Genomic DNA, 17842 nt, shown 5'->3' with positions numbered 1-17842 from the left:
TCCATGTGGCTTCTCACTCATATAACATTAAGCACATAAAATTAGGGATTTAATTGTGCAGGTTGCTAGACATCTCCTAGACAGAAGGTCTTCTATACACACTGGCTGCTCAATTAGTTTAACTGTTAAGTTTACCAGAATCTTCAAAAATGTAAGAAAGTTCTAGCCTTTTCTGTGATTCTGCAACTGAAATCTTAGTATTGACAGTGGGTTTTGACACCCAGGTTCTCTATGTAAACAGAGAGGGGAAAAAAAGAAACTGGATTATATTATCTTTCAGATTCAAGGGAAAAGAGCAGAATTGGGTTAGGACAATTTTTCAAAAATGTTCATTACAGGCAAAATATTTGCTACTGCCATAATGTAATTAATAACATTTGTCCAGCGTCAAATGGAATCATAAAAAGTTTGGGTCAGAAGGGACCTTTAGAGATTATCTAGCCCAACTCCCCTGCAATGGACAGTGACATTTTTCACAGATCAGTGTGCTCAATAACCCATTCAAGCCTACCTTGAAGGCTTCCAGGGATGGGGCTTTCACAACTTCTCCGCTGTTCATGGAACAACCTGTTCCACCACACCTGTCTCATCACCTTTATCATTAAAAAATTATTCCTTATGTCCAATCTAAATCTACCTGCTCCTTGTTTAAAACTATTACACTTTGTCCTGTCGCTACAGGCTTTGGTAAAAAAAAAAATATCTCTGTCTTTCTTCTAAGTCCCCTTCAAGTACTGGAAGGCTGCAATAAGGTCTCGCGGGAACCTTTTCTTCTCCAGGATGAACAACCTCAACTCTCTTAGCGTTTCTTCACAGGAGATGTGTTCCATCCTTCTGACCATTTTCAAGTCCTACTCTCCTTCTAGCCTTAAATCTTCCACACTATACAGTTCACCATTTCTGGTCCAGCAAAATGCCTATATTATTTTTCAGTCTCCCTTCAATTTCATATCCATCCTACTTTGCCTTTTGGTTTCACTTGTTTTAAATTGACAAAATTTAAATGTAACAAAGTGACATGTATAATATTTACATTAAGGAAATATTTGCAAATATCTGCAATAAAACCAAGATCAAATAATATAAATCACATTTTAACAAATATATTAAATATTCTAAATGTAAATACTAAAACTCTTAATCTGAAGATCTTTACGGTCCTCTTTTTTTCTTTTCTTTTTTTTTTCTCTTTTATTTTTTTTCCCCGCCAAGTACGTATATGGTACTTAGGAATGACAAAGCTCTTCAGGGATTAGGCAGTTTTGTTTCAAGTGCTTGACCTAGGATTCTATTAATGATCACTTCTGAACCCTACACCTCCCCACAGACTCTTAGAGATAATGAGAAAAGCAAGGAATTATTGATCGAAACTAACATTGCTTCATTTTGAGTCCCAAGTTTCTGCATTAAAATCAATCAATGTCAGCTGAAAAGCATGTTAATCATAATGTATGAACAAATTGTAGTAACTAAGATGCTATAGAAAAAAACAGTGTTATAGTACTCACAAAATAATGAAAATGTATTAAAACTCAAAAACATTGATAACAAAGCATGACAACTTTGATTCACAACATAAATCTGAATTCAGTTACTACAGCTATTCCATATTTAGGAATTTTGGATATCAGGGTCAGTGTCCTGAGATTTTCCATAGCACTTTGTGGATATAAAAGTAGCCAGAAATCAAATCCACAGCATAAGAATCTTTTAATCATAGAATTCAGGTAAGCAAATTTTCTTAAGTATTAAAACACTTATCTCACACCACTTTTCTTCTAATCAACTGTTACTAATTTCTAGAGAAAACTGCAGTTTATTTTTGACCTACAAATATATTTTGGACATTTTATTACTGGAATCTGTTCAAAGTTTAAACATTCAACCTACTCTTCTCAGGCTACTGTACTTTTGTGTATATTATGAAATGTTTCAGCATAACAAATTTTATTTTCAGATAGCTAGATTTCTTATTAAAGAATGCAAACCATGGATGCACATGTACATACACTGTTATCAAAGACTTTTTGTCATTTGCTTTTAAATAAGTTTAAATTATCAAAGTTACTGGGCAAAAATAGAGAATAATTGCTACCTTCTAAGCTCTCACAGGCTCCAGCTAAAAAAACTGATGAAGCTTGACTGACACACAGGGAAATTACCCTGGTGATAAACCAGATGCTCTGTCAAAACATAATATCTTATCAAAGTAATGCAACTGAGGTCATTGCTATGGAATTTGATCTCAAAAAAGGGACTAGGGAATGCTAGTTGTAAATAATAATACTATAAGTAAACATGCAGGGAAACTACTTTCATAATGTCACAAAACCTACATTCATGAATAAAAATCACATCACAACCACGCATATCAAATATATACTATGAGTCTGTGGGACTAGGAATGAAGTAATGAACACTAAATCAAGCTTGAAATCAGGGTGAATAATGATGCCATTTTTCCAGACATCATTAGCAATCTGCCATACTTAAAGACTGGTAGAAAAAAAGAAGAGTAAATCAGCACTCTGTGTCACAGGGAAACATTTCAAGAAAATCTCTGTTCTTCATTCTCTGCTCAGACTAAGCCCTAAACACAGCATTTTCATTCTTAATAATTCCAGTTTTATCTGTCTGACATTTACTGTCTTTCATTTCTTAGGAAAAGACCTTAGCTGATGTAGCAGTGGAAATCAGAGTGGATTTTGGTAATCAACTCAGGACTTACTCTGAGCACTACGTTGACAAGTGCAATCTCAGACAATGCTTTTGAGGTTTAAGAGCCCTTAAATTACTTACTCTTTTTGCTGCAATAATTGGCACTTGCATTTCAAAGCTCCAGGAAATATAGACCATTACTGAATTTATTCTGAGACTCTTCTCTCCATTACACAATAAACAAATGGTAGCCAGGTGCAACATGATGCATTTTAAGACTGGAAAAATTACCAGCTTTGGTACTGAATCTTCAAAACACTCTCTTACCAGAAGGTGTAACAAAAATATCAGGTAATGTTTTCTTGGTAGTAGACTAGCAGGTCATGCTTACTATGCCTGCTTTCTTCACAAATTACTTCTCATTAATAATTAAAAATCTAATTCTGCAACCTTTATTTCAAAACTAATCTTATTAAAATCAAGATTACAAAGAGAATAAAACTAAAAGAACCAAATGTTTGGAAAGTAAGCTGTCATTAAAAAAAAATGAAGAAAAAAACCAAAAAACCGCCTATGCCCCATGAGATTTTTTTCTTTTTGAACACAGAAATGAAATCTCAAGTAGCATTTACATTCTTAACCTCATCTAAAATATAAATAAAGAAAATTTCCAAAAGCACACCCTGTTTCCTATTTAAAAAGCTCAGAGAAGGATTTATTTGGTTTTTTGGAACATGAGTTTTATAACAAAAAAAGAGAATGGAATGTCTGCTAGGCAGAGTAATTCAGCAAGTGAAAATACCCTTCTTTATTGAAAAAGATGATGGAGTTAACATCAGAGACAAAACTAGCTTTCTCAGACATAATTTTGTGTGGAGTTCATGTTCTGTCCAGATGAAAGCATTTACTAGATGTGTTTGAAACACTTTATTCTAGAAATGAATTTAAAGAGTACAGAAAAACTCATTGCATACTCCTTAAACTAGAAATCTGGTAAATTCACAGATGGATACTTGTTATCTAATGGCCAATTTATCTGCCAGCTTACTTGCAAGCAGAAGATTAGAGATAAGATAAAATGTTCATTTACTCTTTCTTATATAATTGTGTTTACGGATGTAAAATTATTTTATAATTTAATTCATGAATAAAATCTGCAGAACAAAGATTTGGCCTCTGTGTGTTTTTTAATTTGAAAACATGGTATGTGGTTCTACGTATCATTAACCTTTTTGAGTTTTGATTACAAAACATCCTGAACAATGTCCAGGTAAGTAAAGTACCATTTTTCAACTGATGAATTTCCCACTCGATTTCCAAATGAGAATATTACATAAAGAATCCCCTCTGATTACACAATAACTAACCATAGATCCTGTCATCCAGTTCTGTTTTCATAAAATGATGATCAAGTATAGAATCTCAATATTAGTATAGAAGTATCGAATTTGAAATAGCCCTTCACTGTGAGTTCTAAATAAAACAAATAAATAAATACAAATATTTTCTATATTAAATTACCTCAAACCTTCCATACTTGAAAACTAAGCTAATATAGCAATTGGAGGATAAGGGGTAGTCACGTCTTCTTAGATGTGTACATTCTAGTTACCTAAAGTCTCATCACCAGAGGTGTCCTAAGGCAAGACAGAGAAACCAAGTACCACAGAATGTTATATCTGATTTATCGTAGGCACTTCGGATGAGATAAATTGAGAAGGCGCCCTTTGCTCTCTCTTGAGTATAACTAAGGACTGGAGTTACTAGGTAGACAACTAACTTTGGATATCCAAGTTACAGCAAATAAATCTCACTATAGGCCATAACTAACTGAGGAAAGATTGTTCTAGTTCTCATGAGATGACAGGAAGCTCATATTATCCTTTAGAAATTTGCTGGTTTAAAATGGGAAATAGATGATTTTTTTAAATTGCTAACAAGTTTTTTACTAAAGTTACAACTATAAGTGAAAAAATAAAATCATTCTTTTCTTAAGCAATTAAGTTTTATGATTTTACAACAAAATAGGAAAGAAGAGAATTACTGGATGTAATATCACATTACAAAAGAAACAGCTAAGAAACTGCTTTACAGAGTACCAAAAACAGTGAAAGAAAATGCAAAAATAGGATGTGCGTGATGTTCTATATTTAGCTTTGTGGGTAGGCTCTGAAATCTTTGAGCTGTCTTCTTTGATAATGACTGGTAAGACTAAATTCCGAGGCAACAGCAGGGTGTTTTTAGCCATATTTTTATTTGAGGACTCAAACCAGTCAGGATTCAAAGGCAATCTGTGAATTTATTATAGTTCTAAATGTAAGAAACTTCTTACTCTTGTTAACAGCACCTATATAAAAATATTCTGTTTCACTTCAACTACTTTCAATAGGTCTCCGATTTTATTTTTAACATGAATGCTTGCTAATAGCCTTGAACTGGCAGACCTGAAGATTGTCCCATTGTTAACATCTTATTTATCTGTAATACAGAATTTCATTTGCCTCAAAAAATGATTTCAAAGTGAAATATTTTCATACCTCCCTGTATGTCAGCATTTTTCCAGCTGCATTTGCAGTGAAACATATGGAATCATCATTTTAAGGAGAAAAGGAATGCTCGACATATGAGGTATATTCAGATACTATATTCCAACTACAGTATCAGTGAGATAAAACCTTTGAGGCTTTTCTGCAGTGTTTTTTTTAATGTTATAAGGAAAAAAAAAACCAACAGCAGGGAGGAACAGAATGCCATTTCAGTACTGATCCTAGTATTACACGCAAAATATAACAGCACCATGCCCTTAACATTCAACTGTATATCAAGCTAAAACAAAAGTGAAAATTCCAATTAAAAAAAATGTAACTGAAATATCTGTACTATTACTCAGCAATACCCTTTTGATGAATTTCAATGGTATTGCCATTGTTGGTGACATAAATGAAGGTTTCTTCAATACAGCTTTTATTGTTTTATAACACTACCAGTTTACACCACTTTTGTATTGGCAGAAACTGATTTATGAGATTGCTTCTTACCATCAACACAGGCTGGCCTTGCTCTTGTTGTACCGGCAATCTGTCCTTTTTTACATGCACAGCGAGCTGTTTGTCGGGCTATAGTCCTTCGGGGCTGACTGCTATCTCTGTCCAAAGTAACAATCTCACATGTACCTGCAGCCAGTTGACCTGGAAAAAGAACCAGCAACAGGTACCAGAGTCACTGAATGCACTACAGGCAATCTATTACAGCCAAATAGTCACGGCCCTATGTCACCACAGACACTCCACAACAAATGGGCAGCCAGCTGATGGATATAGTAAAACTGAGATGACATACAATTTTTCTTTGTGGTGGACATATGAAACCCTTGCAAACTGGTTCTGTCAGGAAATGATTATTGTTCCATAAAAGCTAGAGTTACAGGTTACTGTTACTTACGGTGTCTAGGTAAAGGAACAATCTGCTTTTACAGCAGCAAAATTGAAATGGTATGCTCTTTACATCCTTTCAGAAGACAAATTATAAAGTATATGGAAAAAATAAAAACTCCCCCACATGTCCTTGAATGCAATGAAGTCTTAACTGTTTTGTGTGTTGTTTTTGAAAGAAAAAGTCTTTCAAGTAAGGCCATGTTCAACCAGACTGTCCATCCTTTGGATCTTGCTTCATCTAAACTGGAAGTTAATTCATTCTCTACCTGACTCATATTTGAAGTAGCTGGTCGTTTTCCTTTTACTAAATTTACTATGCAACCATCCTGCAAATGACAGTGAAATAACACTGCCCTGTTAGCTCAATAACATTGTTTGCTGTTTATTGACTTCAATATATATAACTTTTCCTGAACATTAAGGAAATCCACACTACCTAATTCTGAATTTGGACTATGCTATAAGAAGCAAAACATAAAGCTGCAAAAAAATCTTTTCTGAAAAATATTATTCTGAAATAAAATATTATAGATTGCAAATGATGCATTTCTGGCAGAACAAATACTATGCTACTAGTATACCAAAATATTGCCCTTTACAAGCAAGAATGATGTTTACTGAATTTCAATGTGTAGTAAGACTGAAAAAAATCCGAACTATCACTTTACATTACATATAATTTCTGGATCTTATCATACAATAGTAAATGCAATTTCTGCTGGATTTTGTCTTTGTAGGTGAATACTTACAATCATTCAAATGAATATATGCAAAAATAAATCTGCAAATCACAAGATAACTACATTTTGTTTTCATAAACAAATAAGATCAGAAGAAATGCATTATTGTATTTTTAAAAATGTATGCAGATCAAATAATATTCACAGTATGCTGTTGAAATATTGAAAAAGAATAAGACAAAAATAAAAAAAAAATCACATGTTTTTTTTTAAATACAAAAACCCATGAAACAGATATGAATGACATTTAAGTCTAAAAGTGAAATTATATTTCCTGTATACTGCATTTTTTCCATTCAGAATAGAAATTTACATAGTACATTCTTCTCAGAAGCTGCTGCTGATGCTTCCTATTGTGTGGATACTGTTTCGAAATTGTTAGAACAACAAAATATTGTAGTCTGTCAACAGCATGGTACCTGGTTCACTGTTAAGTCACTAAAATCACATTTTGCTATGACTCCTACACTGCAGTCAATTACAGCATGGTAAAACTGATGATCTCAAAGATAAACATGGAAGAAGATACTCTACAAATTCATATAAATATAGGACATATGTGTTAGTAATATACATTAGGCATTTATAAATGCAGATATGATATTCATGATAGTGAACACTATCGTCATCACTTAATGGCTATTGGCGACTACACTTAGGAGCTATGGTCAATCCTGGGCTTCTACCCCTTTATACCTACTCCATTAATAAAAACGTCTTAGGATAAACATACTGATGAGAGGATTTTTTCCCTTATATGCTGTATTTTACTTTGTTTCCTCAGAAATTTTGGGTTAGAAAGCAAAGGTTTCACAGGGACAAGGAAAATCTATCTACTTTGAAACATCTTGAACAAAAGAAAAAAAAATCAGTCTATTTCCCCATCACTAATATGTTTCATTGTGGGTTGCAGGAGATTTATTGCTCCCAAGGAACACAGCTGTCTTAGTAGATCATATAAAAAAAGACATAATCAGAGGTGTGTTTAGATCTTGATCCCTTAGGCGTTTGAACATCATGATTAAGGTCCTGCACTGAGAAGAGAAATTTAATGGAAAACAAAGAAAATGTGGAAGTGTAAGTATTGTATGTGTGAGAGTGTGTGTTGTCATATTCTCCACTCTCTGTAAGTCTTTATACTATTGCTACTTTCACAAAAAGACATGATACAGTGCACAATCTAGGTGGATCATTATATAAAACACCATTTCAGAGGAAAGGAACCAGTTTTACAGCACAGTGAAGGTAAGAACTATACTTAAAGGAAAAGAACAGTGAAGCTTTATGTCAAGATAATTCAAGAAAGTGAAAAACATTCATAGGTATGCAAGCATTGACTATCAGAATGCCTATAGATATCTCTTCTGGTTTTGGATCTGTACAGTTTTAGTTCTCCATAGGTTCATTTTGAGCCAGCTGGGTTGTTTGTGTTTTATGATTGTTTTCAGCTGTTTATTTCGCTTAGAGATGATAATTTCTTCCAGGCATAGTGACCTAATTTTTTTAATGAACTTCAAAAACTGGGATATTTAAATTATAGCAATTGCTATACAAAGATAATGCCACACTGCCTTTCATGGAATTTTGTGCAACTATTAAAAATAAGGGAAAATTGGAAATATTTTAAAAACATTTTATAGATTTTTTTTACTATCACATTTCTGTTGCCATTCTTATTTCTATAGCAGAGGAAAATTAAAAATTATTGTAATCCCACATATATGATTGTGTCACAGGGTGCAAAGACAGCAAGTATATTGAGCATTGCCACATAGTGTACACCCACTGTTACTTGGCTTCAGATGACTGTAAAGCATGGAAAGTATTAGTTAAGGTTATGGAGGCCCATCTCCAGAGAGAGTCATCCCATTGTAAAGCATGTGCTCTCTGTCTCTCATTAAGTAAAGGGTAAGTCTACAGGAGTACCTTATGTATATGACATATATGCTGCTTCTGCTTTTTAACAATTTAATCTAGAAGTGTAAGTGACAAAATGATGGAACAAAAGAAATGTACTTCTTGTAAGTATGGAGTTTCAAGTATTAGGACACCTTTCACTTTCAGGGAAGCTGACATAGTGATCCCTTTCAAAGCCCTCTCCACCCCCCTCCTACGCACAGAGAAGAAATCTCAAGGCAGCAATTACTGAGGTTTCACTGGAGCTTTCCTAGTTGAGATATTAAGAGCCACAGTCTGTGAAACAGTCATAAACACTTCACATTTTCAGTAGATTGCATTTATGTACTTGTACAAAATAATATACCACCTTCCAACCTAAGTGGAATAATCTTGGGAAGAAACAAAAAGGCAAGGATCATTAGAGAACATTGATTCATTCAAGCCTTGTCTGAAAGCCTTTCTTCCAAGAAAAAAATGACATTTTTTATTAATTTATAGGCCAAGCATAAAGATTATTTCAGACTTAGCATCATCCAGTTTTCCAAGTAAATGAGTAGGTATTTCTTTGCTCTTGTTATTTTTTTTTAGTATTTATTACATATATAAAAATATATATTTTTTTTGTATTTTATAAACAGTTATTTTATAATTTTATTTTAGTAATTGAGAACTCACTGGAAGTTATTGGATTCTGTGTTGCCACCATCTGGTTACCGAGCAGAGAAAAACAGACTTTCATGGAAGTCTGTAGGAATCAGTGAATTTAGCTACATATATCTAGCAAATGGCACAGGAAATATCTCAAGGTAAAACTACTGTATTTTTAAAAGTTCTTTAGTACTTACATTCTTGAAAGAAAATAATTTGTTATTGAAAATTTAAAAGTAAATGGCATTTTTAATGCGCATCACTAAGAGTCTTCTGTCAACTACAAACCATTGCTGAAAGACCAAGGCTTTTGAAAGATCTGTCATACAATACCCCCTCAAATATTATAGCAAATATTTTCATATTACATGTAGGACACCTGGGATTATGTTCTAAACTTTCTGTGGAGAAAAATACCTCTGTCCCCTAATAGGAAATAAATCTGCCTAATCCACATTGTTTGCAGCAAGCAAGTTACAGATATCATAAATTTTTAATTTATGTATGCTGAAAAGCTGAAGACTCTCCTTCAAATCATTTAAAGAAATAAAATCAGAAGATGAACTCATGTTACCTATGAATTCAATGAAAATAAAACTTGATCTAAATATACAGGTCTTTCCAGGGTTTTAGATTTCATGCTCAGCCAGAAAATCTACTTCTGAATTATACATGCAGGCTTATATTATAGTTTCAGTGAACTATTTTTCCATGCATCACCAATTTGATGCCTAGCAACACAAGCTCTTTTATTTCAAAATGCATCAAGTTAGATGTTATTAAAAATCTTGGCTAGATTCAGATACTCTTTTGTCAGTGAACACAATGCAGGAGTTGTTTCAAAATCAGATCATAGGAATACGTTCAGTAGTTTTCTTTTACAATATTGAAGTCTTTCTGACAACACAGCCATGCCAACTCCTGAGCAGGGCTGAATATCAACAATTCCTATTGAGATAAGGGGGAACTTAAGTACTTAGTGTTGCTCATGACTTGCAGTTTGATGTTAACTTGAATAACAAATATTTAAACATGCTTCATTTTCTTTAAAAAAACCCACCCAGATATTAAAGTGTAATTTGAATTTTTTATGTTACATACCTTTCCTCAAAGAAAATGTCAAGATCTCTTACACATCCGTATAAAATAAGAAAGAGGAACTCCAGCAAAGTGCATTTAAAAAACTTATTAAACTTAAAGAAACAGACCAAAGTTGGGTGAGCTGCTATAACCAAGTATTGGAAAAAACTGTTTAAATGTATCAGCACAGTTTCAGAAGAACTAGAAAATAAGAACATTGTTTCAATCTTAATTTTGCAATATAAGGCCATTTCAGTTTTCCAATAGAATATAGTCTTGGAAATAGACTATTCCACTTCTCTGTCACCAAAGTCATTGGCATTAAAAGCATTTATTTCCAAGATGTTTTGTATATAATTTAGGATCTTGGGTCTTTCTACTGAAACGGAAGATAAGCCTGTTTAAGCTACAAAACAATTCTTCATGCTTGTACGTTTAGATAACCTGTTTAAAATACTCTATCAGCTTTTCTTGAATGTATGATTATGTTATCAATACAAGAGAGGACCAATTAAACAAAAAATAACTAATGTGAATAAACCTAATACACTTGTGGAACCCACAGATGTCCAGCAGACCAAATATTTTGAAACTCTCCATAGATAGGTTCAGAGCAATATCTGGCAGGAACCAATTCTACCAAGTGACCTCTGTAGCCTCCTAATCTTGAAAGGAGTGATTCTGGATTTTTGTCATATAAAATAAGAGATTTTTTCTCAAAATATGTGGGTTTAGTGTTCATTCTATGAAGGAAAACTCACTGTGAAACCCAGTTAAGTAAAACTTATGCATAATAAGAGAAAAACACAATGAATGCCTCCTCCTTTTAAGAGTCAGTTCAAGTATTTTCAGAGTTCCACTGCAACAAAACAGTACATTATGTCCCCTTAGTAATTACTAATCTTATTGCAATTTTCAGACTACCACTTAGCCATCTCAAGCACATAAACAGCACAGACATTAGGAGGATAGGAAAATAGCTTTCAGCCCTTCCATTCAGAAGTAAGCAGTAAATTTTAATTAAGATAGATCCTACTCTTCTAAATAGTTGCACAGAACAGAAAATAGAGTCTGTGGAGATTCAAGATACATTCAGGACCAATTTTGAGATTTCTTTTTTTTCCCAGATAAGACTAATGCCCTAACTTATTGCATCTGCCACTGCTATTGTACATAATTGCTTAATATTTTGTTGTATAATTATGAATCATTACCTCAATATCTTATTATTAAAATATATAACAGAAAGAAAAAGAAATTTAAAACCAAAGTTCAGTAAAAACAAACTTAAAAGATTTAAGTTTCTGAAGGTAATTATGAAACAAAATTGGTACAACAGGGAATTCCAGACCAGAAAAGGCTTGAAAACTCAAGACAAGATTGTATAAATAAATCCAGACACAAAACATTTATGCATATGAACCTCCTTCTATATAAAATTTCCTACTTGGTACACTCTTTTAAAAAGTAATTCATACTCTTGCCATGGTTTTCTGAGATGGCATTGTCATTTCTCAAATTCCTATACAATCTCAAGTCAAAACAAACTTATTTGATGTGTTGCATTTTATAAAATAAGAAAGAAAAAGAAAACCATGGATGAAGCACAGTATCGAGCATGAAATTTATGTCGGGCCATGAAGTCTAAAACAAGCCTCACTGTCCCTGCCTGGCACACCCTGTCCACAGCGCAGGACCCTATTCCATCCCCTAGGGCCCTCAGCCCCACCCCAGTGATGCTGCAGCTGGGTGATCTCCAGGCCCCTACAGCCCAGCCCAGTCTGGCCTTGGCCAGGCCCCAGGGAGGCTACTGGTGCCTGGGACTAGGGTTGCTGTGCAATATCTATAGAAATATATAGAAATATATTTATATATATAGAAATATATAGGAATATATAGAAATATATAGAAATATATAGGAATATATAGAAATATATAGACATATATTCCCCAGCCCATGTCTCCTTTTGGATAGCAACCTAAAAGCAGACCTCACAAATAAGGCAGTCATATAAAGGATGTTACCAAAAATAAGCAGAAATGACAAGGTGTTTGAGCCCTTTCTCTTTAAGTAAGTTCTGCCTCTGTTTAAGTCAGTGTGAACTGCAAATCTCAGCTACACAAAGCTCCTCCAAGGAGGACCTGCAGCTCTGAGGGCCTCCTGTTCACTCCTCCTGCTGCAGGTTTACTTAATTGCTTCTGGAAGCCTCTATTTGTTACGAAAAGGAAATAACTGCATGCATTTTGGATTAAACAAAGCTATGCTTATTTGCATAAATTGAGAAGTCGCTGTCACTCTATTACTTTCCTAAAAATATTTAAAACTGTTGAAAAAGAAAAAGAAGTAAAACATTCTTCCATGTCCTTACCAGCTTCTACATATAAAATAAAACTAGACTGTTTATAAAACAAACAGAATAGCCATGGGGGAAAAAATGTTATTGGAGGAATGCTCATATTTCTCTTGAGAAAGACAGGAATAAAAAGCACAGGTTTGTCTAAAAAGCTACTGACATTTGTTGGAGCCAGAAGCTGTATGTCGGGAAGGAACAAGTCTGTTGTGTTAGCAAAATATGTCACTGCAGGGAGCATGAAATCAGTTTGAAGGAACATGCAGATAAAGTCATATATCAGAAGTAGATAAAATGTAGCAGAACAGGTAAACAGTAGTTTTAACTTCTAGGGTTTTACTTCTTAAAAACAAACTATTTGTTACTCTGGAATGATTTGAAAAATATTTACATATGTAACACAGACATACAAAACCATTATACAAGTGCTCTTCCTACTAGTATCAATATCTGCACTGCAAGATCATGGCCTTCAACAGCAGATTTGGGGTAAAATTTGATCCAGTAGGGGTCACATGGGAAAGGAGAACCAATATGCTGAAATTCTCTTTTGTTATATCCCGTCAGTATGTCTTTGCTCTTAAATTGCAGAAATAATTACTAAAACTTCTAATTACCATCCACTAGGAAGTAAGTTATAACATATACAACAAGAAGCGTGTCATTACTTCATGCCTGTGGCAGGTTTGAAAACCTGGAGGCCAAAGTATGCAGATGAAAACAACTGCTACCTAACAATATTCAGCTTTGTTAGCAAGCCATATGCTAACTATACCTATGAATGAATTAAAAATGCATATGATGGAAATTTGTTGTCATTTTTGTAAGACAAATGTGATTACACTAAATCATCTTCTGTACTCTTACCAGATCTAAAGAATTTATTTAAAATAAGCCCGTTTATTTTGACCACTGTCTGTATCACTTCCATTTTTGTAAAAACCTATGAAACAAAAATCCATTTTCTTTCTAGTGATGACACTGTGATGCAGTTGTGGGTTTTTTTGGTAATCTAGATGGTAGGTTTACCTTGCAAACACTAGATAACACAGGAAGTCCTCTAGAGTCCATGAACGCACTCTATACAAAACAGTCTCTTGAGACTGTACTCTGTGGTACTGCACTTACTGAGAACATACAGGCACATACAGGCACAACAGCTCACCATACCGCCAGGAAATATAAACTTATCTTAGTAAGATGGCAAAAGTAAATGCTGAAAAATGGAGTCACTCAAGTAACACAGTATCCATATCCAAGAAAGAAACAAATTTCAACAGTTTTGAATGCCTTATGACACCTAAGAAGAAATACTCCCCCTGAATAATATACAATATTAATTAGAAATATTATAGACAAACCCAAATAAGGGTTTTATGCTGAGAATCTTGAGCAGACGAAGGATCCTCATGACCAAAGCTTCAACAAACAAAATCTGCTCCTCTTGAAGCGCTTCTCTCACTACAGTAACTGTAAAGGAAGTTTATCATGCATAGGTTAAATTAATCTGGGTATTAGCATGAATTCTCAAATCAAGCATGTCATAAGGACCAGAACAGAATAGCATGTATCTGCTGTGTTTGCCGTTTCTTATTGCTTACCTCTCAGAGCTTCATTACAGAGCACAAAAGAAGAGTGTAATGTTCCTCAGTGGGACCTGCCCCTCTCTCTGTCTTTATTGCATGGAGCAATGAAGTTGTTCATTTAGGTTCTATGCTGAGCACATGGCTAGATATAGCACACAAACCCCGCTACTGCAAGTACATCAGTGGGCTTTTAGGCAATTACATTGCCTTAAAAGTTAAAAAATACAGATGTAGCATGCTAAATAAATACATCCTTTCTGTTAGATTATTACCAAACTTCAGCTCCAGCGAGAGGAAGTGAACTTGACAGGCTCCTTAACTGATGGATTTGAGTGAGTTTTGATTTTAAAGGTTTGTCTGGGAACAGTACTTTACGGAAGTGTGACAGAGAAGCATGAGTCTTCTAGCTATTATTCTCAGCTGTTCTGCAGACTTGAAGAAATGATTTTCTATCTGGGCCAGCTTCACTGCTGCATTTTCCGTTTTTATCCGTTTTGCTCAAAATTACTTATGAAACAGGTGCAGGCTGAAACTAAGTTTTCATGGATGAAATCCACAATTTGTCTATCCTCATTTCTAGTCCTCCAAGAAGATAACCATTTATGGGACAAGATTCTGTTCTGCAAAACTCAGAGGAGGGTGACAGCAAAAGAGGTTTTAAGTTGTGCAGATATATCCAAGGCTGCCAAAAGGTAGTGCAGTGAACAAAGACTACTATCATCCCACTCACATTTACAAATCAGTAAAGGGCTCAAGATTAGAACACCTCTTCTGGTGTCCCATTTATTAGGAACAATGTCTTCCATTTACACAGATGTTGAACCATTCTGTACTCACGTCTATTATTTAACCTCTACACCATACAGGGGGGCTTACGCCCAAAGAAGATATGCCATGTGTGTTCACAGCAGATGTAGAATTAATCTCAGGATACTGAAAAGTTGAAAATATTTCAAGTGTACAAATGCACCCTATGCTAGAATAGAAGCTGTAAAATAAACACAAATGAAACTATCAACAGAGGCAAAAGTCCAAGGTATGTGTTCATACCACAGAAGGCAATGTAAAAAAGTCTTTAAACTGATGACCTTTTAAAAAACTTTAAATTAACCTTTTCATTATTATTATTATTCCCTCTATAACAAGGTTCATCTTTTTTATGCGCACTTATCAGTTTTACTAGTTAATAAAAAGTTAAATTATGCTATCAATTTCCCAATGAATGCCTAATAAATAATATTTCCTCAGATCAGAGTTCTTAATAAAAAAGAATGAATATGAGGCCTGTCAACTGTTTTACTCAGCACTTTGATGAACTAAGTTTACTACTGCTCATGGTGTACCATCCTGAAATATGCTTCCTAAGATATAGAATAGACTGCATTTAATAGTATTCTAAACACAAAACATGTGATCAGTTAAACATAAAAATATTTACACATACACCTACACTTCACAGAGGGATGTGTTCTACTATATGACCCTGAAGTTGAAAATTACTCGGAACGCACTGCTTCTCATATTAATCATAAAATATAAGCAATTTGCCAATATCCTTCACGGAAGCTATTATACTAATACCACAGAATTACTAAGTCTGTTGTTATGATTTCATAGTCAATGGATACAATATTTTTACTTTACAATGTATGACTTTTAGTCCAACACAGAGAAAAAAATTCAAAGTAGAATCTACCTCTGTAAGAATTCCCACAGATTTCTAGGAGCATGTCATATGCAAAAAATGTCATCTGAGTCTGACATTGGCTACGCTTTGCATTGTTTGTTCTCACCTACTTGCTAGAACTTTAACATCACAATATTGACTGTAGTAAATATTTCAGCTATCTGACTGTGTTTGGTGGATGACACTATCCTCTGAAGTCTGGGATTAAGTGTATCATAAACCATCATAAACTATATTCCATTTTATATCATCTGTGTCTCTAAGGAGAAAATGAAGAGGATGTGAGATATGATCAGCTCCATGGGTCACACTGAAGCTGCACTGACCAGTTGTTTTTTAGTACAGAGGACAACACAAACACTGTCAAGTTAAAGATCACTGAGTGTTACATTTAAATGCTGCTTTCCATCCAGGGGACATGCTGAAGGAGAACCATCAACATTATGGAGAAGTATTAACATTTTCTGCCTTCTTTTTGGTGAATATACTGAAGTTGTTTGGATCAGAGATAGTGATCCTGTGTTTCTGTGGTAATGGTACATAGACAAGAGAAAGCATAAAATTCATGGACAGGAGAACGATCCCACAGGGATGAGTAAGAAAGGAGTAGAGCGAGATTTATTGAATGAATGTTTGCACTCACCAGATGTAATAAAACTTAAATGATATCAAGCAATTCATGTACATATATGAGATATACATGGTCATGTTGACCACTTATGATCTGCCCTTCTCATTTTAATTTTCCCAATGGCAATATAACAGCTTGAATGAAAACTGAGGATAAGCTGATAGGAATCAGAACAGAAAAGCTGGCAATAAATATTTCATTAAAAAAGGGTTTCTGAAAGGCCATATAACCTTTTGTCTAAACGTTTCAAATCCAAAATGTATTAGGTTCAAACAAAATAAAGTTATTTTAATTAGGTATAGGTAATCTGAATTTATACAGCAATCATTAAAGGGGCAGTCATTACAACACTAAGATAAGTCAAATCATTCAGACCAAAGACTGTGTAAGGTATCTCTACAGAAAACAGGCCAACACAAGTGTGTATTACCTAAAGGGCAACTAAGGGTAGTGAACTGAATGATTAATCACAGCTGTAACTACATGTCAAATTATTTGTGTGTGTTTTGGTGTACATACACATGTATTTTGGTCTCACGCTGGAGAGAATAACAGCAGAGGGAGACAGTCATTTTGCAATAAAGAGAACATCACTTAACCTCACCACAAGTGAAACGTGAGGTTATATACAGAAAGCATTGTGTGTGTGTAATTAAGAGGAAGGAATTTATTAAGTAACAATTATATGGTCTTGGTTTAAAACAGCAAAAACAAAGTGGCAATCAAAAGATTAGGATTCACTTTCTGATGTTGCCATGTATCTTCTGTATTTGCTAACCATTTTGCTCCTGTTAACAGGACACAGTGTTATTTTCAGTGAAACTAAACCACCTTCAAACTCACAGAAGCCCAGAGCTGAGTCTAGGAGAATTGTAATATTAACCAAAATGCAGTTATTCCGATCTGCTGGAAGCTAATGAATTATTGAACTGCAATATTTTTCTAGTCTTAAGTGAAAACAGCTGTACGTCTTCTGTACAACATGAGTCTTTGCACAATGACTAACCAAACCTTTCCATGATTCTATGATTATATGACTAATACTGCCCCCAATAACATCAATGGAAGTTTTACCATTAACTTCACAGAGAACAAATTCAACAGAATAATGAGAAAGTCTCCCCGCTC

At 34.2% G+C, this 17842-nt stretch overlaps 1 protein-coding gene across 6 annotated transcripts in view; it reads right to left on the bottom strand.

Moving 5' to 3' along the window:
- TAFA5 (TAFA chemokine like family member 5) overlaps nt 1–17842 on the bottom strand; it is a 422687-nt gene that overhangs the window by 180201 nt on the left and 224644 nt on the right. For all 6 annotated transcript variants that reach the window (XR_011336729.1, XR_011336730.1, XR_011336734.1 and 3 more), the window contains one exon: nt 5697–5846. Coding sequence is in view for 1 of the 6 variants with exons in the window: in XM_069849979.1 (XP_069706080.1) it covers nt 5697–5846 (150 nt within the window). In the remaining 5 variants the exon portion in view is untranslated. The remainder of the gene's footprint in view (nt 1–5696; nt 5847–17842) is intronic.

This window comes from Phaenicophaeus curvirostris, chromosome 1 (genome assembly GCF_032191515.1).
Source record: "Phaenicophaeus curvirostris isolate KB17595 chromosome 1, BPBGC_Pcur_1.0, whole genome shotgun sequence".
Lineage (NCBI taxonomy): Eukaryota > Metazoa > Chordata > Aves > Cuculiformes > Cuculidae > Phaenicophaeus > Phaenicophaeus curvirostris.
Note: the sequence above shows the minus strand (reverse complement) of the source record. Positions and strands in the feature narration are given on the sequence as shown.